Raw genomic sequence first — 22,726 nt, 5'->3', positions numbered from 1 at the left:
AATAAAAAAAAAAAAAAAAAAAAAATTACTCAAGAGGAGCTGGGAATGAGGCTCAATGGTAGAGCTCTAGCCTAGGACGTGCAAAGCACTGGGTTCCACCCCTAGCACTGGGGGGGAAAAAAAATCCCCGAGAGCATTCCTGTCTATAGCTATGCTTTCCAAAATCAATTCAGATTCCTTCATGATTTTTTGTATATTCCTACAACACACAAGAGTATACTCTTATATTAGTTTTCAATGAATGTACTTTTTTTAATTAGCCACATATTAACAATATCCCAAAATCACAGTATGATTTGTTTTCTCAAAAATATGAAAAGCTGGGCACGGCGGCACACACCTGTAATCCCAGCAGCTTGGGAGGCTGAGGCAGGAGGATCACAAGTTCAAAGACAACCTCAGGGGCTGGGGATGTGGCTCAAGCGGTAGCGCGCTCGCCTGGCATGCGAGCGGCCTGGGTTCCATCCTCAGCACCACATATAAACAAAGATGTTGTGTCCGCCGAAAACTAAAAAATAAATATTAAAATTCTCTCTTTAAAAAAAAAAAAAGACAACCTCAGTAATGGCAAGGCACTGAGCAACTCAGTGAGACCCTGTCTCTAAATTAAATACAAAATAGGGTTGGGGATGCAGCTCAATGGTCGAGTACCCCTGAGTTCAATCTCTGGTACCAAAAACAAATAATTAAACTAAATTAAATTAAATTAAATATAAAAAGCATATCAGGCCTGGGGCGTAGCTCAGTGGTAGAGGTAGAGCATTTACCTAGCATGCATGAGACCCTGGGTTCAATCCCCAACACAGGAAAAAAAACTGCAATGCGTTCATGTGCCACCCAAGAGATAAAAATCCAAGCACATCAACTTTGTCTTCCATAATTCAGCTTCTACCTATATTCCCAACCCCACCTCCAGCCATACCAAACCACTTCAAATTTCTGAACAACCTGCGTTCTCTCAGGACTACACACTATTGTTTATGGTATTTTTTTCTGCTCACATGTTCTTTCCTTCTTGTTTTTTCTACTTGAACTCTTTACTGATTATCATATACAAGTCAATGTTCCAAAACTGGAAAATACACAAGAAATGGTTCTGTTCCTCAAGAATCTTGCCATCAAATAACAGACATACATGCTATCATACAAGGCAGAACACTGTAAATGGTAAAATGGAGCAGTAAAGTGCCATGGAGCAAAGCAATGTTCGTTTAGAAAATAAAGAACAGAGCTGGGTGTAGTGGCACATATCTGTAACCCCAGTGGCTGGGGAAGCTAAGGCAGGAAGAATTTCAAAGCCAGCCTCAACAATTTAGTGAGGCCTTAAGCAACTTAACAAGACCCTTTCTCAGAATAAAACATAAAAAACGGGCTGGGAATGTTGCACAGTGAGAAAGCACCTCTGAATTCAATCCCCAGTACAAAAAAAAGTTGGAAATGATTTTTTATTTGTTTTTTTCACGACCAGGGACTGAACCCAAGGGTGATCTACCACTGAGCTAGATTACCCAGCCCTTTTTAGTTTTTATTGAGATAAGCCTTACTAATTAGCCAAGGCTGACCTCAAATTTGTCATCCTCCTGCTTCAGCCTCCCAAGTTGCTGGGATTATAGGCCTGTGTCAATGTACTCAAAGATAAAAACATTTTTTAAATTTAAAAAAAAAAAGCTACTCAAGAGACTGACAGGAGGATGGCAATGTTTAAAAATAAAAAAGGCTGGGTATATCACTAAGTGGTAAAACACCCCTGGGTTGAATTCCAAGAAAAACACACACACACACACAAAGATAAAAAACAAAACTGAAAAATGGCTCAGACTAAACATAAAGTGAGTTCCAAAAAAGATCCCATTGTAATGCATAAAAGTTGTTACTATGGAATTATACAATTATTTATGTTTCAGCCTTGAGAGAGATTCTAGTATTTTCCCAGTCTCATCTATAATAACTGTATTCAGCTTTTCAGTTAAAAAAAAAAAGAAAAAAAAAGGGCCAGGGTTGTGGCTCAGTGGTAGAGTGCTTACCAAGCATACATGAGGCACTGGGTTGGATCCCAGCACCACATAAAAATAAACAAAATAAAGGGAATGTGTCCATCTACAACTAAAAAATTTGTTTAAAAACTGAACAGTAGTTCACTATGCAATTCTTTACTTACATGTCTCCTTTAAGAACTGTCCAACAGATCAGAACATTTTCAAGTTATAGAACTTCTCCTCCAAAACTCCATAGGTTTAAGGCTGAGGTGTAGCTCAATGGCAGAGCACTCCCCCGAAATAAAGGGAAAAATACTAACGAAATTCTTAAGTTTAAGTATTCAACAAATCTGCCTTTTATCATTCATTATTTTACTTTGCCAGGTATGAAATCTGTAACTTCTACGGTATTCTCTAAAATCTTTCTTGTGGATGAGAATCAAATGAGTTCTCTACAAAAGAGGTTACACTGCTGTCTATTTGTTTATATACTTCATTCTTATTCCTTTAAAGCAGGTAGATTCCATTTGGTACTAGTGATTTGACCATTTCCAATTCAGCTATTGAGAAACTGTGATTAGATCTAGAAATATATATTTAGTATTTGACCTAGTACCGCCAACATCTGATCAATTTAAAACATAGCAAATTTCTGACTTCTTTTCTACCAGGAAAAAAAATCTTTTCCATCATGTTCATTAAGTGGCCCCAATTACATTTCTTCCTCTGATAGAATCTTTTATTTTGGCTTTAAAGCCTCAGAAAAGGTACTCCTGCAATACTTTCTTGGCCTACCTATTTTTAGTTTGCACTAATGCCAAGAAACAGAAACAAAATTAAATTTCTTTAAATACACCAAGCAGCACAAGAAAATTAATCTGATAAAAACATTTCCAGGACAGAAGAAATGTCTCTACTTGCAAAGAAAAATCCAGAATTCTTTTCTTAGTAGCTACAAAAGGTTGGGGGAAGAAAGGTTTATTAAACAGATAAAAGCTAAATACAGTCCAATTGTGTTTCAACAGGAAATAAAATGGTTTAATAATTATATTTCCTTAAGGTAGGAAGGAAATGTAATGTTGGTCAAACTGAGAAGTCTACAGAAAAATCTCACTGATTATTTTTCAAATTGTTTCAGGGTCCAATGTCAAGTTAATATCAAAATACATGTCAGGTCCAATGGGATAGGCCTGTAATGCCAGCAACAGAAGAGGCTGGAGCAGGAAGGTCATAAATTCAAGGCCAGCCTCAGCAACTTAGGAAGACAATCTCAAAATAAAAAATATAAAGAGCTGGGAATGGCTCGGGAGGCTGAGGCAGGAGGATCACAAGTTCAAAGCCAACCTCAGCAAAAGCAAGATGCTAAGCAACTCACTGAGATCCTGTCTCTAAATAAAATTTAAAAATGCAGATGTGCATACCTACCCACAGTAGTTCATGTATAACCACAAAGAGCTTTATCCCTTCACAGAGGACCTGCTCTGTGCCAGCACCTGGGTGCTGAGCACTTTACATTATCTCCTGTACTTCCAACCACTACTGTCACAGAAATATGATTGGCTCCATGTTAAAGATGGAGGACACTGAGGCCCAGAATAAGTCACTTCTCCAGAAGTGATGAGCTTTTTATTCCCTGCATTTTTTTTTTAGTTGTGGATGGACACAATACCTTTATTTTGTTTATTATTTTTTATGTGGTGCTGAGGATCGAACCTATAGTTGATCACACGTGCAAGGCAAGTGCTCTGCCACTGAGCCCCAGCCCCTCCCTTCATTCTTTACAATCATTCCTGTTTCTCCATTTTCAAGTTAGACTATAAAGTCCTAGAGGCCAGGGCATGTTGTCCGGAGCATGCTATAATTCAAATGGCAATTACAGAATGAGTCAGCTATTTAAGGCACCAAACTTGAACTGGTCACAGACCAGCTGCCCAAGTGGACATCTAACGCCGGGCATTTCGCTTGTATGTCGTTTCCAAGTAACCCTGGCTTATTTTCTCCGCTGGGGAGGGAGGACTCCAGGGAAAGCCCGGCCTGTTCCTGCTGGAGGACTTCGGGGTCCCGAGCGTTCCCTCTACGCCCCTTCCCAGGCAGCTGACAGCCCAAGTCGGAAAGCTGTTGGAAGCTGTTGGCCCCGACGCGCTTCCGGGGCCTGTGGGGAGGGGCAATGGACTGAGTCCCGCCCCCTTCAGGGGCGGAGCCACGGATAGGGACTGGCCTGAGCTGCCGCAGGTAAAGTAGTCCTGAACCTGGGGAATCTCCGGGCCTGGGGGGAGGGGGAAGGGCGTATCTTTTACCTTGGAGTGGACACCAGTCTCCGACCCGGCCACCAGCATTTCTCTCCTCGCCCTGTCTCTTGTACCCTAGAGTTCCCACAACGGGATGGGACTCCGCGAGGGAGATAGCAGGGGCGGCTAGGAGAGGTCCCTGCTCATGCAAAGCCCACCCACTGAGCTTTAGGCTCTGGGGCTATAGTCAGTGTCCTAGGCCTCAGTTCGTTTTTATCATTTTATCTCTTCATTAATCCATTTCCTTTCTTCATTCACTCATCCTTCACTCCCTTCTACTCTATTCCAGGTCCATTGGTAAATTCTCAGAACAAATTGTACTGGCCCAGCACTCCAGGAATTTAATCTAGAATTGAATCTAGAGACTTTTAAATAGNGTGCTCGGAAACCGGATTCATGCTGAAGTACGAACGCACTCGCTCAAAAAAGGCGACGTGAAAGAGTGGTAAGTTAAAAGAGGCAACCTAACATTCTGTCACATCATTGCCACACTGCTGCGGTCCACCCCTTCCCACTCCTCAGGAACCCACGGACGGTACGCCTGTCAGATGCCGGCCTCCCGCGCCGCTGTCACCTCTGGTGGGGAAGACCCTCTCCCGGCGCACCGCCCCCCGGGCTCGCCTCCAACTCGGAGGACCCGGGCGTGCGTCTGGAGGACAAGTCCTTTAAGCAAAGCAGCTGGGACAGTCCGAAGGCCAGAACAGGCGACCCCGGGGCAGAGGCCGCGACATCCCTCGGGATCGCAGCCAAGGGAACCAGGACAGCATTCGGGGGACTCCGGCTTCCCCGGCTCTCCGCGTGACGCCAAGGTGGACCGCATCGTCAGGCACCGCGGAGGGCCCTCCACTGCGACCCGCCGGTACACCCGGCAGGGGTCCCGCAGAGAGGAAGGGCGGGCCGGCGGACGCCCCGCAGCCGGAAGGGGCGAGCCCCGCAAGTGGGTCTCCCTCCGGTCGGGCTCACCTTCAGGTCGTTCTCCGGCAGGTACTTGCACAGCCGCGCTATCTCCACATACTTGTCCAGATCTAGCGGCGCCATTTTAGGAATCACAAGCCGCGGCAGCGGCGGCGGCGGCGCTGGAGTAGCGGAGGCAGCGGCGGAGGCCGAAGCCGGAACTCTCCCTACGTCACGTCCGGCACGTGAGTGGCGTACGCGCAGCGACGTCAGAGCCTGGCGGATTCTCCGGGCAGCTTCGGGCTACCCCGTGCCCAGGCTGGCTGAACCCCGGTCACAAGCCCTAAGGGACCCCGAAGATCCGGCCAGAGACACCACTGGGACGCGTAGTTGTCTACCGCTGGGCGAGCCGAGATTTGTAGTTTTCAAGTGTAGCCAACTATTCTTTTTCTTCCCCTTCCCTTCCTTGTGACTCTTCCTAGGGGAACCGGCGGGACCTTTCCGAGGCAAAACGGCGAAGTGGGTGACTCTAGGCATTCACTCGTTTCTCATGCCGACCCTGTTAAGCACTCTCCCACCAGAACATCTTCAGTTAAAAATCGGGTAAGCTTGACTATAGCAACCCGTTTGCACCTTCCAAGGCCTTGTGAAGACCTCGCCTAGACCTGTGGCACAGATGTCAGACTCCCGTCCTCCGAACAGGAAGGAAGGGAAACCAATATTAAAGTGTTTCTTACACTAAATGCTATACAGAGGCTATTTTTTCCCCCACTTAATCCGCATAAGGACTGGTGAAACTGCGAGGCCCAGAAGTTAAACTTGCCCAAAATCTCACAGGAAAGAAACGGTGGAGCCAAGATTGGAAAATAGGCTACTGACTTAAGCGTACTCCCGTAGGAGTTCTACAAAGGCTGGAAGTTTTTTTGTTGTTGTTGTTGATCCCCAATGCCAAGAACAGTACCTGGCACTTAGTGTACCCTTTACGCTGGTTTATTCTATGGAGCACCAACTATGTACCATTGCAGTTGTAGACACTTGAGTAATTCAGTGAACACGGAAAACAAAAATCTTTATCCTCATCCTGTAGTTTATAGAAGACAGAATATAAATAATAATAGATTACTTATTGCGTTAAAAAGTGATATGTGATAGAAGAGGGAAAAAAAACAGTAGGATAAAGAGATGGGGTGAGGAGGGGAGGGGAGGGGGGATAGTAGAGGATAGGAAAGGCAGCAGAATACAACAGACACTAGTATGGCAATATGTAAATCAGTGGATGTGTAACCGATGTGATTCTGCAATCTGTATAGGGGGTAAAAATGGGAGTTCATAACCCACTTGAATCAAAGTGTGAAATATGATATGTCAAGAACTATGTAATGTTTTGAACAACCAACAATAAAAATTTAAAAAAAAAAAAAAAAAAGAGAGATGGGGTAATGAGCGTTTTTACGAAACAAAGAAGCTGGGTGAGGTGGCGCTTGCCTATAATCCCAGCAGCTGGGGAGGCTGAGACAGGAGTTCAAAGCCAGCCTCATCAACAGCCAGGCAACTCAATGAGACCCTGTGTCTAAATAAAATACAAAATAGAGCTGGGAATTTGGCTCAGTGGTTGAGTGCCCCTGAATTCAGAAAAAAAAGAAAAACAACAAAGAAATGGGGGGGTTAGCTATGCAGATACCTGGGAGAAGTCATATAGAAGAGCTGATTTTTTTTTTTTTTTTTACTTTTGATGTTAAAGGAAATTAAGGAGTAAAATTATCTGACTTTTTAAATAAGGATCACTCTGGCTGCTGTATGAGACTACAAGAGGGCAATGGTTGCAACTGAGATATTAGAAGACTTATATAACCCATAGTAGCAAGTGCATCATCAATATTTGTTGTTTAAGAGACAGGACTGGGGCTGGGGATGTGGCTCAAGCAGTAGCACGCTCACCTGGCATACGTGCGGCCAGGGTTCCATCCTCAGCACCACATACAAAGATGTTGTGTCCGCCAAAAACTAAAAAATAGTAATCCCAGTAAGGAAGGAGAATCACAAGTTCAAAGCGACCTCAACAATTGATAAGACTCTGTCTCAAAATAAAAAGGACTAGGGATGTAGCTAAGTGGTAAAGCACCCCTAAATTCAATCCCCAGTACAAGAAGAGAGTGATCCTGGACTGAATCCTCTTGCTCTAGAGTATATTTTGGGGACAATGGGATAAACTTTTCCCCACTGTGGTGGTGCCAGAGCTCAAACCCAGGACCTCCTACATGCTAGGCAAGCTCTCTACCACTGAACTACTATACCTCTAACCTCGATAAAATTTTAAAAAATTTTTTTCTTATTACAGGGAATTGAACCCAGGGCACTTAGCCACCGAACCACATCCCCAGCCCATTTTTATTTGTATTTGTGTTGTTGTTGTTGTTGTTTTGTTTTTTAGATAGGATCTTGCTAAGTTACTTAAATCCTCACCACATTGCTGACCCTGGCTTGGAACTTGTGATCCTCCTGTCTCAGCCTCCTGAGTCACTGGGATTACAAGCATGTGCCACTGCACCTGTCTCATTGGAATAAATTTTAATGAGAAGACTGGCAGGGTGGCACATGCCTGTAATCCCAGTGGCACTAAATGATTAGAGTTCAAATCCAGGCTCTACTACTTACTGTGTGATTTTGAGCAAGTTATTTATCCTTTTGAGATATGTAGATATCTGGGGGAAGTCATATGGAAGAGCTGAAGTCATATGGAAGAGTTTTCTCAGTTGCAATATGTCAACAATAAAAATAGTGCCCACATCATAGTGAGATAAAAATAATACCTCATAGGCTTGTGCTGAAGTTTAAAACGTAAATACACGAAAGTGACTTAAACAACATCTAGCACAGAGTAAAGCCTGTATAATTGTTAGCACTAAGTATTGGGTGGACAAGAAAGATCTTTCTGAAGAGTTAACTATTTGAGAGTTGCAAAAAATAAAATAGTATACTTTCTTTGGGAAAAATCGCAAATGGGGAAAAGATGCTATTGTTAGTTGGTCTTTTTATTGCAATCTTCTTAGAAAAGCTGGTGATTCACATTTCATCCCTGAACCTTAATAATTGGGAATAAATTATACTCAAGATACCTTCTTAAAAGTGGAAAAGAAGACAAAAAGTGAGATGAATATGAGCTTTTATATAAACTGTGAAGTGCTTAAAAGGAAGGTGTCACCTGCATTCATTGCTGATAAGTCAGTGAATGGATCAGTGGTGTGCCCTCTGGTGAAAAGAAGTGGCAGTGCTTTACCAAACTGACCACAAGAAGCCCCTATTGCAGACCCACCTCATAGAGTGAAACTTACTCTTCGTGTCCACAGCAGAGAGGAGGAAAGCATCCCTCAAAGTGTTGGGCATGTTCTTAGGAAAGATAAGACATACTGAATGATTTGGGTCTGAAAGAGTACACAGTTCAATGACTGGAAAGTGTTCTTTGTCTTCCTTCCACAGAGCAGAGGATCTGGTCTCCCAGTTCTGTCATTTACGTGGGTAAGTGATTTTTACTTCTTTAGGCCTTGAATCCCATTTTAGTGTTTTATTTTATTTGGTACTGGGGATTGAACCCAGGGGCACTTAACTACCTAATTACATCCCCATCCCTTTTCATTTTTTATTTTGAGACAGGGTTTCTTGCTGAGTTGCTTAAGGCCTCACTAATTGGCTGAGGCTGGCTTTGGACTTTCAATCCTCCTGCCCCCACCTCCCAAGTCACTGGTATTACATGTGTGCACCCCCATGCCTACATGACTCCCATTTAAAAAATAAATTTCAAATGTTCCTTCCAGAATTCTCAAATGCGATTTCTAGTCCAGAACCATAGGTTCCACAGTAAAAAGTGGTTGTTATTTTGTTGTTGTTGTTTATATTTTGGTACTAGGGATTGAACCCAAGGGCACTTTACCACTGAGCTTTATCCCCAAGCCTTGTTTTTTGTTTTGTTTTGTTTGTTTTTTGTTTTTTTGTTTTTGAGTCAGGGTCTCACTAAATTGCTCAGGGCCTCACTAAATTGCTGAAGTTTGCTTTGAACTTGCAATCCTCCTGCCAGGGCCTCCTGAGTCATGGAATTATAGGCATGAGCCACCTCACCTGACTAGTTGTTGTTTTGCTCACAGACCTTTTCTGATTTTTTGTTTGTTTGTTAACATATGACACTTCATGCCATATCCAGCATGGAGCCTTGAAGTAGACCTAGTCAAAAGACCCACGAGACTTAAGAGTATTCTACAGCTCTGAGCAGAAATCACTATCTAGATGTGTGTGGACATAAGGTAGAGCAAACCTGGCCTTAGTTTTCTTTCCTGAAGAGGAACAGAATGACTGTGTATCCATAAACTCCTCTTTGACAGTGAGTGGGGATTTCGCCATTAACAAGGAATTCACGAAAACTCTATAGGTGTTAGAAATAGTATCATGAAGCAGTTAGGAGAGCTGCAGCCTTCAAATTCCATTTTGTCCATAATTTGATTATGCTTCAAGTAGCTAAAACATTTACCAAGATGGCTTTTCACCTGTATTATGGAGTCCTTTTGACCCCTGTCTCTGCACAGTAGGCATTATTATCCCTATCATTATAGATGAGGGAACTAGGGTTCAAGAAGGCTAATGAACTTGCCCAGTGTGAGAGTCTGATGGTTCTTGATAGAGCCTGGATTTGAACACAAGTAATTCTGACTTCTTCCCACTAAGCTACCATAGTGCTATAGTCCTGGAGTTCCTACTTTTCCAGTCTTAGCCATTTTCTCTGGTTCCTAGGATACAACACTGTTGCTCAGCGTGTGATTCTCTAAATCAGACATAGGTGAGCCACCCTTTCAGGAAGGTCACAAAGAACCTATAATTAGGATGTGAATCTGAGATAATGCAGGGGCTGAACGTATAGCTCAGTGGTAGAGTGCTTGCCTAGCATGCACAGGCCCTGAGTTTGATCCCTAGCTCTGCAAAAAAGACAGAAATAAGATAAGGTTGCATGTGGTTTCAGTGTGACTAGTGAGGTCTAACTGGTTAGCCCAGCCCTAAATTAAAACATAAAAAGCTAATAATGGGTGGCTGTAATTCCAGTGACTAGAGAAGCTGAGGCAGGAGAAAGGCAAGTTCAAAGCTAGCCTGGACACTTTGGCAAGACTATGTTTTAAAATAAAAAATAAAAAGGACTGGGGATGCCCTGGGGTTGTAGCTCAGGGTTAGAGCACTTGCCTAGCATGTGTGAGACACAGGGTTCAATTCTTAGCACCACATATAAAATCAAGGTCTATCAACAACTAAAAATATTTTTTTAAAGGTTGGGAGTATAACTTCCTGGATTCAATGCCCAGTGTAAAAAATTAATTAAAATTATAATTTAAAAATGCAGATGTGCATACCTACCCACAGTAGTTCATGTATAACCACAAAGAGCTTTATCCCTTCACAGAGGACCTGCTCTGTGCCAGCACCTGGGTGCTGAGCACTTTACATTATCTCCTGTACTTCCAACCACTACTGTCACAGAAATATGATTGGCTCCATGTTAAAGATGGAGGACACTGAGGCCCAGAATAAGTCACTTCTCCAGAAGTGATGAGCTTTTTATTCCCTGCATTTTTTTTTTAGTTGTGGATGGACACAATACCTTTATTTTGTTTATTATTTTTTATGTGGTGCTGAGGATCGAACCTATAGTTGATCACACGTGCAAGGCAAGTGCTCTGCCACTGAGCCCCAGCCCCTCCCTTCATTCTTTACAATCATTCCTGTTTCTCCATTTTCAAGTTAGACTATAAAGTCCTAGAGGCCAGGGCATGTTGTCCGGAGCATGCTATAATTCAAATGGCAATTACAGAATGAGTCAGCTATTTAAGGCACCAAACTTGAACTGGTCACAGACCAGCTGCCCAAGTGGACATCTAACGCCGGGCATTTCGCTTGTATGTCGTTTCCAAGTAACCCTGGCTTATTTTCTCCGCTGGGGAGGGAGGACTCCAGGGAAAGCCCGGCCTGTTCCTGCTGGAGGACTTCGGGGTCCCGAGCGTTCCCTCTACGCCCCTTCCCAGGCAGCTGACAGCCCAAGTCGGAAAGCTGTTGGAAGCTGTTGGCCCCGACGCGCTTCCGGGGCCTGTGGGGAGGGGCAATGGACTGAGTCCCGCCCCCTTCAGGGGCGGAGCCACGGATAGGGACTGGCCTGAGCTGCCGCAGGTAAAGTAGTCCTGAACCTGGGGAATCTCCGGGCCTGGGGGGAGGGGGAAGGGCGTATCTTTTACCTTGGAGTGGACACCAGTCTCCGACCCGGCCACCAGCATTTCTCTCCTCGCCCTGTCTCTTGTACCCTAGAGTTCCCACAACGGGATGGGACTCCGCGAGGGAGATAGCAGGGGCGGCTAGGAGAGGTCCCTGCTCATGCAAAGCCCACCCACTGAGCTTTAGGCTCTGGGGCTATAGTCAGTGTCCTAGGCCTCAGTTCGTTTTTATCATTTTATCTCTTCATTAATCCATTTCCTTTCTTCATTCACTCATCCTTCACTCCCTTCTACTCTATTCCAGGTCCATTGGTAAATTCTCAGAACAAATTGTACTGGCCCAGCACTCCAGGAATTTAATCTAGAATTGAATCTAGAGACTTTTAAATAGATACTTAGACCCAGAATAATCCCTGCAATGATAGCTTAATAAAAAATGTCAGCCCTCAGGTAGAAGGAAATAATTTGGGGGAGTAGAAGTGAAAAGCAAAAAAAAAAAAAAAAAAAAGAGAGAGAGAGAGAGAGCTTTTCTTGAAGGAATATTTGAGCTGGGCTTTAGAGGCTGACTAGGAGTTTTCAAGTTTACAAGAAGGGAAAGGACATTCCAAGTAGGGAAAGCTGCTTGGGCTGCAAGTCATAAAACGACCTGCCATATAATAGGAGCAACAAAAAGCCCAGTATTGCAAGACATTGTGGAAGTCACTTTGCAGAAAATCAGTTAACACCAGAAGGCCTGACCTTCTGTCATGATGAGGCCAAGATTTATCCCAGAGTTCAATATTTCTCAGACTCTTAGGATGTTTTATTTTTTGATAAACACAAACATCTTACAAACTCTAAAATTTTGGCATATGCCCCTTCCCCATGAGAATCACAGGACACATAGAAAACTTTAGCAAAAAAAAAAAAAAAACATATAGTTATATTAAGAAAGTTATGTTAAGGTTGGGTGGTGTAGCTCAAAGGTAGAGGACTCACCTAACAATACACTAGGTCAAGGTTCAACCCCTAGCACTAAAAAAAAGAAAAATATTATATGAAAAGTTTCGTGATTCATATTCAGATTAATCAGGCCTTAGACATTGGTACATTCAACAGGAAAGTTTTGTTTGTTTGTTTGTTTGTTTTGTGGTACTGGGGATCCTAGGCAAGCACTCAACCACTGAACCATATCCCCAACCCCTCAACTGGAGAGGTTTTAAAGGGGAGGGTAACCTGATTTGTTCTGTGTTTTATGAAGAAGATAATTGTAAATATCTAAAAGTGTCTTTTATTCTTATGCGTAGGACACCATGAAGCAGCTGCCAGTCTTGGAGCCTGGAGACAAACCCAGGAAAGCAACATGGTCTGTAAAAGAGGATTCACTCACATGTGCATGCACACACACACACACACACACACACACACACAGAAGCTTTTGTTTCGTTTATAAATAGTTTACTAATGTATTTGGTCATCAGTGAAAAAGAGTAGAGATGAAACTGTCTGCAATTTCTGGTAATTAGACTCCAACTGTCTGAGAAGGTCTCCAGAGGAAAGATGAGGGGGCAATAATTATCACAGAGCAGATGTTAATTTTATTAAAATCCTTTACCAAGAAGAGTAAGGCACTGACCATCTGGCATCCTCAACTCCAATGTGGTGTCTCCCCCCGAGCTGTGACTCATTTTTAAAATTTTTAGGGAATTGAATTTGCATTCAAATTCACTGGCTTCACTGTTTCTTAGATGTTTGTTCAACCAACCCTTCATTCTATAATACTGTTCTGACAGAAGCAGCTGCTGTGGAGGGTCTGGAGGTCCAAAGATCAACAGTCTCTGTGTAGTAGGGGCTCTAGACTAAGCAGGTCTTGGTGATAGCATGTGATCAGTGGTGAGGCAGGGTCAAAGAAAGCTGCATAGAAGTGGCAGTGTTTCCACGGACCTTGAAGGAGAACCTCCTATGGCTCCCCTGTTTCCATCCTGTTGGGTACCTAACACATATCTGATCATGGCATTCTCTAGCTTAAAACCCTTTTGAGGGCTGGGGGTGGACCCCAATGGTAGAGTATTTACCTAGCATGTGCAAGATCCTGGGTTCCATTCTTAGCACTAGAAAAGAAAAATTGACAGACTCCTTATACTCTCCCACTGGTCCCTGCATAATTCTATTTCTGCCTTTCCTTCCAACTTCAAATATCCTTACCTATTTTTTTGCTCTCTCTTCGTTTAGCATTGTCTTCAGTGTCCCACTCAGGTCCTGTACATTTTAGTTCCTCCACCTGGACCTCTCCTTCCCTTCAACTTTCATCTCTCTTTCCCCAGCTAATTTCTACTCCTACTTCACATCTCAGTTCAAATGGTCCTTCTTCAGGAAGCTGCCTCTGACCGCTCCACCCCCACCTCTCTTTACAGGGTCAAGCCCTCCTGTGGTACATTCCCATATTATTTGTCTTGTGTTAGACAAATAGCTAGTCCTGTCCTGAAATAGATATTTGTGAACTTATTTAATGTTTCTTCCCAACTAGTTTGTAAGGGCTTTGAGGCCTTGTATTATTAACCATCTATCTAGATATGTTTGTGTTCTTAGGTAAGTTATTAATCTTTGGGCTTTTCTAAGCCTCAGTTCCTCGGTTGTAAAACTCAAATGATGATAATAGTACTGATCCTCAAATTGCTTCTATGCAGATGAAATGAAACCAGGGTTGTAATGTCAGCACATTGTCAGAGTTGTGTGTGTGGCACATTATTAGTAACTATCCAGGTGGTAATGGGGTATGCAGATCTGGAAGTCAGAAGAGATCTGAATATGAAGTAGAGATTTGGAAATCATGGATGATGATAGAGATGGTGGTAATTGAAGCAAACATAAACTGAGAAAAAGAGAATTCTGAGGATACTGAGAGTTAGGAGGAGGCTGTCAGGAAAGAAATCAGAGAAGGAAACAGAAAAGTGAATGGAGATTCAAAAGGTAGAGGTATGGTGAAGCAAGATTAGGGGAAAGGTAAAAGGAGGAGGGGAGGGTTGGGAATACCAGACATCAGAGATGTCAATAAAACATGGCCTAAAAAACAGCTAGGGAATTTTCTTTTCTTTTTTAATATATATATTTTTTTAGTTGTCAATGGACTTTTATTTTGTTTATTTATATGTGGTGCTGAGAATCAAATCCAGTACCTCACACATGCTAGGCAAGCGCTCTACAACTGAGCCACAATCCCAGCCCGGGGAATTTTCTTTTCTAAGCATGAAACTTTAAAATGTGTTTTCTCAGTTAGCATTCAGAATAACTTTAGAGAATGGAATGACTGGATCCTGTATGCAATTTTCCAAGTCTTAGCTTTGGCTTGCATCAGGTTGAGCTTTATGAGTAATCTGGAAAGGCTCTTAAAATCCACAAATCCTAGAAAACTTTTCTGGACAGGGAGACATCACTGGTTAGTGGCAAGAACCTGAGTCTGTAGGCATCCCCATGAAGGCACCCTTTAACAAGACCCTTCCTACACTGCTACTGGCTTTGAGTCTTCACAACCACCTTTTGAGGTAAGACCTGTTGCTCTCCTTGTTTTACAAATGAAGAAAGTGAAGTTCGGAAGGGTTAAGTGACTTCCAGGTCGTACATCTAGAAAGTACTGGAGCTGAGACTAGAACCAGGTCTGTCCAAATTCACAAACCGCGTTTATAACCACTAACTATGCTGTTGTGTCAAGACATAACAGTGAACATTTCTGGATGTCATTTCCCTGTCCACCATATGGGGTCATTACCAGCCCAGTGCATCTCCCTTAGGTTATATAAGGTGGAAGTAGTGACAAAATTGAAAAACCAAAGCTGTGAACATAGGAAGATACTCCTGTTGATCAGGGAAGTGCTGTTTTGCTGGATACAGTTAAAGTGTCTGTGTATGTATCAGGTGAGTGAGTGAACAAACTAATGAACCAGTGACTACTATGTGCTATACTTAGGGAAGAATTTAAAAACTGGTGATCCACATACATGTTTTGTTAATTCCATATAATTTGTTTTGTTTTGTTTTAGTCATATGTTGTTTACAAAATAAGCAGGGGTCTACATTTAAAAATTGATGGGCTGGGGATATAGCCCTGTGATAGAATGCTTGCCTAGGACATGCAAGGCCTACTATACACACACACACACACACACACACACACACACACACATTATCCTAAGAAGCCAAATCATTTTGTTGTTGTTGTTGTTATTTTGTTTTTGTTTTCCCCCCAGTGCTGGGGATTGAATCAGGGCCTTGTACATGTAGTCAAATGCTCTACCTCTGAACTACAACTGTCTCTCTCGTGATAATTTAAAATGGTTTGACATCTCTAGACCTGCATGGCTACTTGGTAACAATTATTTGGTGCTGAGCTACACCTATTGATGGGACATTCATTCTCCAAGTTGTCATAGTCCTTGCTTCTCCACTCTAGGCATTTGAATCTCTACTCCTTGCACTAGGAAATCCAAGGCAAATTGAATCTCTTCTAGTAGAATGCTTGCCTACCATGCCCAAGACCCTGAGTTTGATGCTCAGGACTGGAGGAAAAAATGCAAGTCATTTTCAGCCATCAAGGAACTCACTTTTTAATTTTATCTTATTTTGTTTTGTTCTGTTTGTGGTGTGGGAATAAAACTCAGGGCTAGGCAGGCATTCTACCACTAAGTTCATACCCAGCCCAAAGTTACACCTTGCCACCTGTTACTAGCTTTGTGGTCCTGGCTAAACCATCTGGACCTCAGAGTACAATGTAGTGTGGATATAATTTGCTTCTGTTGGCCACCATAATGATCCAAAAAGATGGTGCCTTGGAACATCCTAGGAAATGGTTTTCTTTTTCTTTTTTTTTTTTTTAGAGAGAGAGAGAGAGAGAGAATTTTTTTAATATTTATTTTTTAGTTCTTGGCGGACACAACATCGTTGTATGTGGTGCTAAGGATCGAACCCGGGCCGCACGCATGCCAGGCGAGCACGCTACCACTTGAGCCACATCCCCAGCCCCAGGAAATGGTTTTCTAACTAAAACAACTAATAGGGCTCTGGTTGTAGCTCAATGGTAAAGTACTTGCCTAACATGTATGAGGCACTGGGTTCAATCCTTAGCACCACATAAAAATAAATAAATAAAATAATGGCATTGTATCCATCTACAACTAATAAGTTTTTTTAAATATTTATCTTTTAGTTGTAATTGGACACAATACCTTTATTTCACTTATTTATTTTTATGTGGTGCTGAGGATTGAACCCAGGGTCTTGCACGAGCGAGGCAAGTGCTCTACCGCTAAGCCCCAGCCCACTAATAAGATTTTTTTTAAATAAAATAAAACAACTAATAGGTCAGGTGTTATTTTTCAGTGAACTTGGTTTAGCCAAAATCAGCTAGTTATAGTAAGAGACACCCACTTAAAAAGAGAGAGAAAAGGAGAAATTTATAAAGATATCAGAGATGTTTTGCAGAATCCAGGGGCAGGAAGCACATCCCCTCATGAGAGAGTGGAAACAGTGAATCTGCTGGCCCATTTAGATTAACTGGCTACCTCTTACTCAGTCAACTGAGACTAGAAAGTCAAAGTGATACAGACATTTTGTCTGGGCTCTACCCATGTGGTTAGAAGGGAGAATGAGGATAGTTTCCATAGACTAGGGCATATGGACAGGCAGATAGCCCCCAAAGTGTCTATTATCAATCATCTCATAGGTTGACCCCATTCCCTTAAGTGACTTAATAGTTGTTCATTTATGCTATTGGCCTTTTTTTTTTTTTTTAACTACCCTCCCCAAATTTGCCAACCAACATAAGCATTTGACAGCCCCAATTGAGGAACTGAGTGAAATGTTTTCTAGGGACACACCAGTGGGACTTAGCTACCTATGGGGGCCTCTTGCCGCGGTACGAACATGCCAGCTTCATTCCTTCCTGCACACCTGGCAGCATCTGGGTATTTGGAGGGGCTGACCAGTCAGGAAATCGAAATTGTCTCCAAGTCCTAAATCTTGGTAAGTAGCCAAAGGTTGGTTTATTTTCATCTTGCACCCATAATTTCAATTATAATTCCAGTATGTTTGGATTGAACTAATTAATTCATTTAACTTTTCTGACCTCATAAAAAACATGAATTTATCAACTCCTTAAATATCCAAGCTGGAAAGGACTTCAGAGAACACCTATGCCAGTGGGCAGCTCAGATCCAAGGAGAGGGATGTGACTTTCCCAAAGTTACCAGGGAGTCAGTAACTGAGCCAGGATAGAACCCAGGTTACCTAGATCAGTGGTTCTCTAGTGAGGACGTTTATGTCCCACAAGTGAGATCAGGCAATATCTGGAAACATTTTTGGTTTTCACAGCTGGGGTCAGGGTAGCTATGGGCATCAGGTGGTTAGAGCTCAGAGATGCTGCTTTATGTCCTGTGAGGCACAGGACTGCTCTAAAATGCCAGTCAATACCAAAGGTAAGATACTCTGCCTCAGGTCTTGTTAGTGTTTCTTTAAGCCAAAACTGGCTGATCCCTTTCCAGTCTCACTAGTAGTTGTATCAAAGGAAAAGCAATTTGAGAGCATCACTCCCAGGAGGAGGTTGCTGAACTACTTGTGGGAGGTGGACTTGTCTTTTTGTCATTTTTAAAATTTTGTTTTTTTCTTTATGAATATTATTGACAAGCTGGATGTGGTGGCACATGACCAATCTCAGCTACTTAGGAAGCTAAGGCAGGAAGATTGCAAGTTTGAGTCCAGCCTCGGCAATTTAGAAAAACCCTGTCTCAAAAAATAAAATAAAAAGGGTTTGGTATGTATCCCAGTGGTAGAACACTTGCCTAGCATGAGACAGTCTCTGGTTTAATCCCTAGCACCAAACACACAAACAAACAACAAAAAACACTCATCAGGATATGCTCTGCTGGGCACTAACCATGACCTTGAGCTAGTGATTTAACTTCTTTCTACCTCAGATTTCTTTTGTGTCACACTAGGATAGAAATGTTTCATCCCTTGTTAATTTGACAAGGGTTCAAATTAATTTGATATCTGGCAAAGACTTAACTTTCAATATTTGTTAGTTGTTGTGGTTAATGTAGGTATGCTTTGGAAAATGGAAATCAGTTCTGGACCTACCCTTTTGATTCTTGGTGACAGCATTCTTTAAATAAAATACAGTGAGCCAGGCACGTTGAACACATCTATAATCCCAGAGACTTGGGAGGTTGAGGCAGGAGGGTCTCAAGTTTGAAGTCAGCCTCAACAAATTAGTGAGGCTCAACATAAAAAATGTTTAAAAAGACTGGGTGTGGCTCAGTGGTTAAGTGTCCTTGGATTCAGTCCCTGGTAGCAAAAATACAAAAGCAAAACACAGTGAAACTTTGGAAAGCTTCTACAAAGGAATTGATTTTCTCACTGTATCCCTTTTTATCCTGGAAAGTATAATTGACACAGTGCCCAAGAAATATGGAAAATGTGACTCATTAGTTGCTTTTATTACCAGAGCAAGCCCTTCAAATGGCATAAGACTCCTTTGTGGTTGTGTTGATGTTTGACTTCTGCACCTTCTAACTCCAAGTTCCAAAAGCTGTCCAACGTCTGTAGCTACCAAGACGATTATATTTTGCTTTGAATGTGGGTTGGGATTTGTTCAGTCTCCAAGTTCATGTTTGAGTTCCACACATATTGCAGATGCTTTGTGCAGCATTTTGCATATTGGATGCAGGCCTTTTACAAAAGGCATAGAATTTTCCAGGCAAGAAATAATCCTTAGGCTGGATGCAGTGGCACATGCCTGTAATCCTAGTGGCCCAGTAGACTAAGGAAGGAGGATTGCAAGTTCAAAGCCAGCCTCAGCAACTTAGTGAAATTTTGAGATAGGGTCTCATTAAGTCTGTCTCAAAATAAAAAATAAGCTGGGTGCAGTGGCACATGCCTGTAATCCCAGGGTACCAGGGATTGAACTCAGGGGCATTTAACCACCGAGCCACATGAGGCTGAGATAGGAGAATCACATGTTCAAAGCCAGCCTCAACAAATGTGAGGTGCTAAGCAATTCAGTGAGACCCTGTCTCTAAATTTAAGAAAATACAAAATAGGGCCGGGAATGGTTGAATGCCCCTAAGTTCAATCCCTGGTACTAAAAATAAAAATAAATAAATAAAAAAGGAAAAGTTACAAAAAAAAAAAAAAGGAACAGAACTAATCCTTGAGATGTTGTGGTGGAGCAAGTATGGGACAGAGATGAGTTCACGCTCCTTCTCTGCTTCTCAGATGTGCTATGACCTGGGGGACAGGATTTTAAGTTTCTGAGCTTCAGTTTCCTCGTTCCAAAATGGAAATATTTTTTTACCCACCTCCAAGAGGTGAGTGAGGATATTGGGAGTGGCAGAATATTCAGGGCAATGATCTTACACACAGAAGCTGTTCAGTTGATACGTCTGTTTCTATGTATCTACGAGGTGGCAAGCTTTTATTCTCAAGTCAGAAGAGGAGAATAATCATAGATTCCAGTGTTATTGAAACAGAGTTTAAATCCCAACTCCGCCATTTACTAGCCTGGTCACTGTAAATAAAAGTGACTTAATGTATCTCTGCTTAAATTCCCTTCTCTGTAAAAGGGGAAATCTAACATTTATTTAGTACTTCGTTTGTGTGTGCATGCGCTTGCCACCTAGGGGTGCATTACCATGATCTACATCCTCAGCCATTTTTAAAGTTTTTTTGTTATTGTTTTGCTTTTTTAAATTTTGAGATAGGGTCTCATTAAGTTGGCCTGGCTGACCTCAAATCTGCCGGCCTCCTGCTTCAGCCTCCTAAGTCTCTGAGATTTCAGGTGTGTACCACTGCACTGCTTTATTATTTTGTGGGGACTCTTATTACTGGCACTGAAACTGTAATAATATTGTCTGCTTTCATTTAATGGCTACACTTTCTGGGAAATTTGGCACATTTGGACTCTGGCATCTAGTTGGAATGAATTTTAGCAAATTTTGAGCTCCTCTGAATGAACAGGGTAGTCAACAAAGTGTATAATATAAAGAGGATATTGAGGGGTTTTTGTTTGTTTGTTTTCTTTTGGTATTGGATATTGAACTAGGGGCATTGTATAACTAAGCTACATCCCCAGTACTTTTTATTCTTTATTTTGAGACAGAGTCTCATGAAATTCTTGAGGTTGATCTCGAACTTATGGTTTTCCTGCCTTAACCTTCCAGGTAGCTGGGATTATTGGTGCATGCCACTGTGTGTGGCTAACTTCATTCTTTTTTTTTTTTTTTCCCATGGGGATGGGGTACCAGGGATTGAAATCAGGAGCACTTAACCACTGAGCCACATCCCCAGCCCTATTTTGTATGTCATTTAGAAACAGGGTCTCAATGAGTTGCTTAGCACCTCACTGTTGCAGAGGCTGGCTTTGAACTCAAGATCCTCCTGCCTCAGCCTCCCAAGCTGCTGGGATTACAGTTGTGCACCACGGTGCTCAGCTAAATTTCAGCTTCTTACCTAAAACTCAGCTGTCCTTCTCAAGGATCAGGGTAATAAAGTGACCCTGCCTAGCCCTACCAAGATTAGAGGTCAAGGACTGAGGCTGTAGATCAGTGACAGAGTGCATGCCTAGCATGCACAAGACCCTGGGTTCAGTCACTAGCACCCCCACACACACACACAAAAGGAGTAAGGGTCAGAGGTCCCCTTGGCCTGGATGTTTTAGAACCCTGCCTTCTCTCCGGACCAGAAACCAGGATTTGGAGGACGCCAGAAGTGACCGGCCCCCCACCGTCTCCAAGAACATTCCACACATCATCAGCAGCTATTGGAAACCAGCTCTATGTCTTTGGGGGTGGAGAGAGAGGTGCCCAGCCTGTGCAGGATATGAAGCTGCATGTGTTTGACGCAAGTATGGAGTATCAGGGATATCATTTAACCTGCTCAGGGTTATGTTGGCTGGTAGTTTACCTAATGTATAGGAAGCAAATATTGGAAAGTGAAATTGTGGCCAAATATTTCACTTCTAGACTTTTTTGCTGATATGTATTTTTTTCTTGTAGCAACATTTGCTTTGAAAAGATATCCATGATCAATTTTTAAAAATTAAACAGTAAACTTCATAAAGTAGAAAAGTAAACGTTCCCTCTTCAGCCTATCCTTACTACTCTTTAGATAAGTAAATGATATTAGCAATTTCTTATCTCTCCTTTCAGACTTACCTACGCATTTATAAATCATACAGGTTTGTGTATAGGTGCATATATAAATATTCTGTGAATTTTTAAATCATATAAAAAAACTTTAAAAACACATACATGAAATCAGATTATATACACTTTTCTGCAGCTTATATTCATTTATCTATCTTATCTATTTTCTGGCACTGGGAATTGAAGGCAGGGCACTTTACCACTGAGCTACACTCCAGTTTTATTTATTTTTTATTTTGAGACAGAGTCTCTCTAAGTTGCTTAGGGCCTCCCTAAAGTGCTGAGGTTGGCCTTGAACTTGAGATCCTCCTGCCTCAGCCTTCTAAATCACTGGGATTACAAGCATGCTCCCCCACACCCAGAAGTACACCTTTCTTTTAGAGTAGGAGTAGGTTTTTAGTAATTGAAAGTATACACTTCTAAACCATACAACTGGGATCAAGACCAGATCTGATACATGGTTTCTTTGTTACTTTAGGCTAGTGACTTAATCTCTGTTAGCCTTAGTTTGCTTACTTGTTAAATAGAGAAAATAGTAGTGCTCACCACACACAAAAAAAAAAAAAAAATTTTTTTTTTTTTTTGATTCCGTGGATTAAACCCAGGAGCACTAAACCATGGAGCCACATCCCCAGCCCTTTTTTTATATTTTCTTTAGAGACAGGGTCTCGCTAAGTTGCTCAGGCCCTTGCTAAATTGCTGAGGCTGGCTTTGAACTTGCAATCCCTCTCCTCAGCCTCCCCAACCACTGGCATTACAGGAATGTGCCACTGCTCCTGATCTTTTTAGTTTTTTGTTTTTTTTTTTATTTTGAGACAGTCTTACTAAATTGTTGAAGGTCTTGCTAAATTACTGAGGCTGGCCTCAAACTTGTGATCCTCCTGCCTCAGTCTCCCAAGTCATGCATCACCATGCCCAGTAAGAGGTTGTAAAGATTTTTTTTTAAAAAAAAGAGAGAGATTAAATGAGATAATATGATAAAGTGCCTGAGACATAAAAAGTACCTAATAAATATTAACTATATTTATATTATTATTATTATTTCTTCATTTAATTATACTTTATGAATAGCTTGCTAAGTCAGTACCAATTTCCATGCAAAGCATATCCTTCTATGTGTATCTTATTCATTGATTTTCTTTTTTTTTTTTTTTTTT

The 22,726-nt window shown here is 42.0% G+C and overlaps 2 protein-coding genes across 2 annotated transcripts in view; one reads left to right on the top strand and one right to left on the bottom strand.

Moving 5' to 3' along the window:
* Nucleotides 1–5,409, bottom strand: part of Ppp6c (protein phosphatase 6 catalytic subunit) — a 33,849-nt gene extending 28,440 nt beyond the window's left edge. The window contains exon 1 of the mRNA XM_015497592.2: nucleotides 5,228–5,409. Within this exon, the coding sequence (XP_015353078.1) occupies nucleotides 5,228–5,302 (75 nt within the window). The 5' untranslated portion in view covers nucleotides 5,303–5,409. The remainder of the gene's footprint in view (nucleotides 1–5,227) is intronic.
* Nucleotides 5,395–22,726, top strand: part of Rabepk (Rab9 effector protein with kelch motifs) — a 22,084-nt gene continuing 4,752 nt past the window's right edge. Inside the window, exons 1-7 of the mRNA XM_048812799.1 lie at nucleotides 5,395–5,761; nucleotides 8,636–8,674; nucleotides 11,215–11,356; nucleotides 12,684–12,742; nucleotides 16,076–16,134; nucleotides 17,239–17,391; nucleotides 21,107–21,268. Coding sequence (XP_048668756.1) covers nucleotides 5,709–5,761; nucleotides 8,636–8,674; nucleotides 11,215–11,356; nucleotides 12,684–12,742; nucleotides 16,076–16,134; nucleotides 17,239–17,391; nucleotides 21,107–21,268 — 667 coding nt within the window. The 5' untranslated portion in view covers nucleotides 5,395–5,708. The remainder of the gene's footprint in view (nucleotides 5,762–8,635; nucleotides 8,675–11,214; nucleotides 11,357–12,683; nucleotides 12,743–16,075; nucleotides 16,135–17,238; nucleotides 17,392–21,106; nucleotides 21,269–22,726) is intronic.

This window comes from Marmota marmota, unplaced genomic scaffold, assembly GCF_001458135.2.
Source record: "Marmota marmota marmota unplaced genomic scaffold, marMar, whole genome shotgun sequence".
Classification (NCBI taxonomy): domain Eukaryota; kingdom Metazoa; phylum Chordata; class Mammalia; order Rodentia; family Sciuridae; genus Marmota; species Marmota marmota.
The sequence above is the reverse complement of the archived record's forward strand: the minus strand, read 5'-3'. Positions and strand labels throughout refer to the sequence as shown.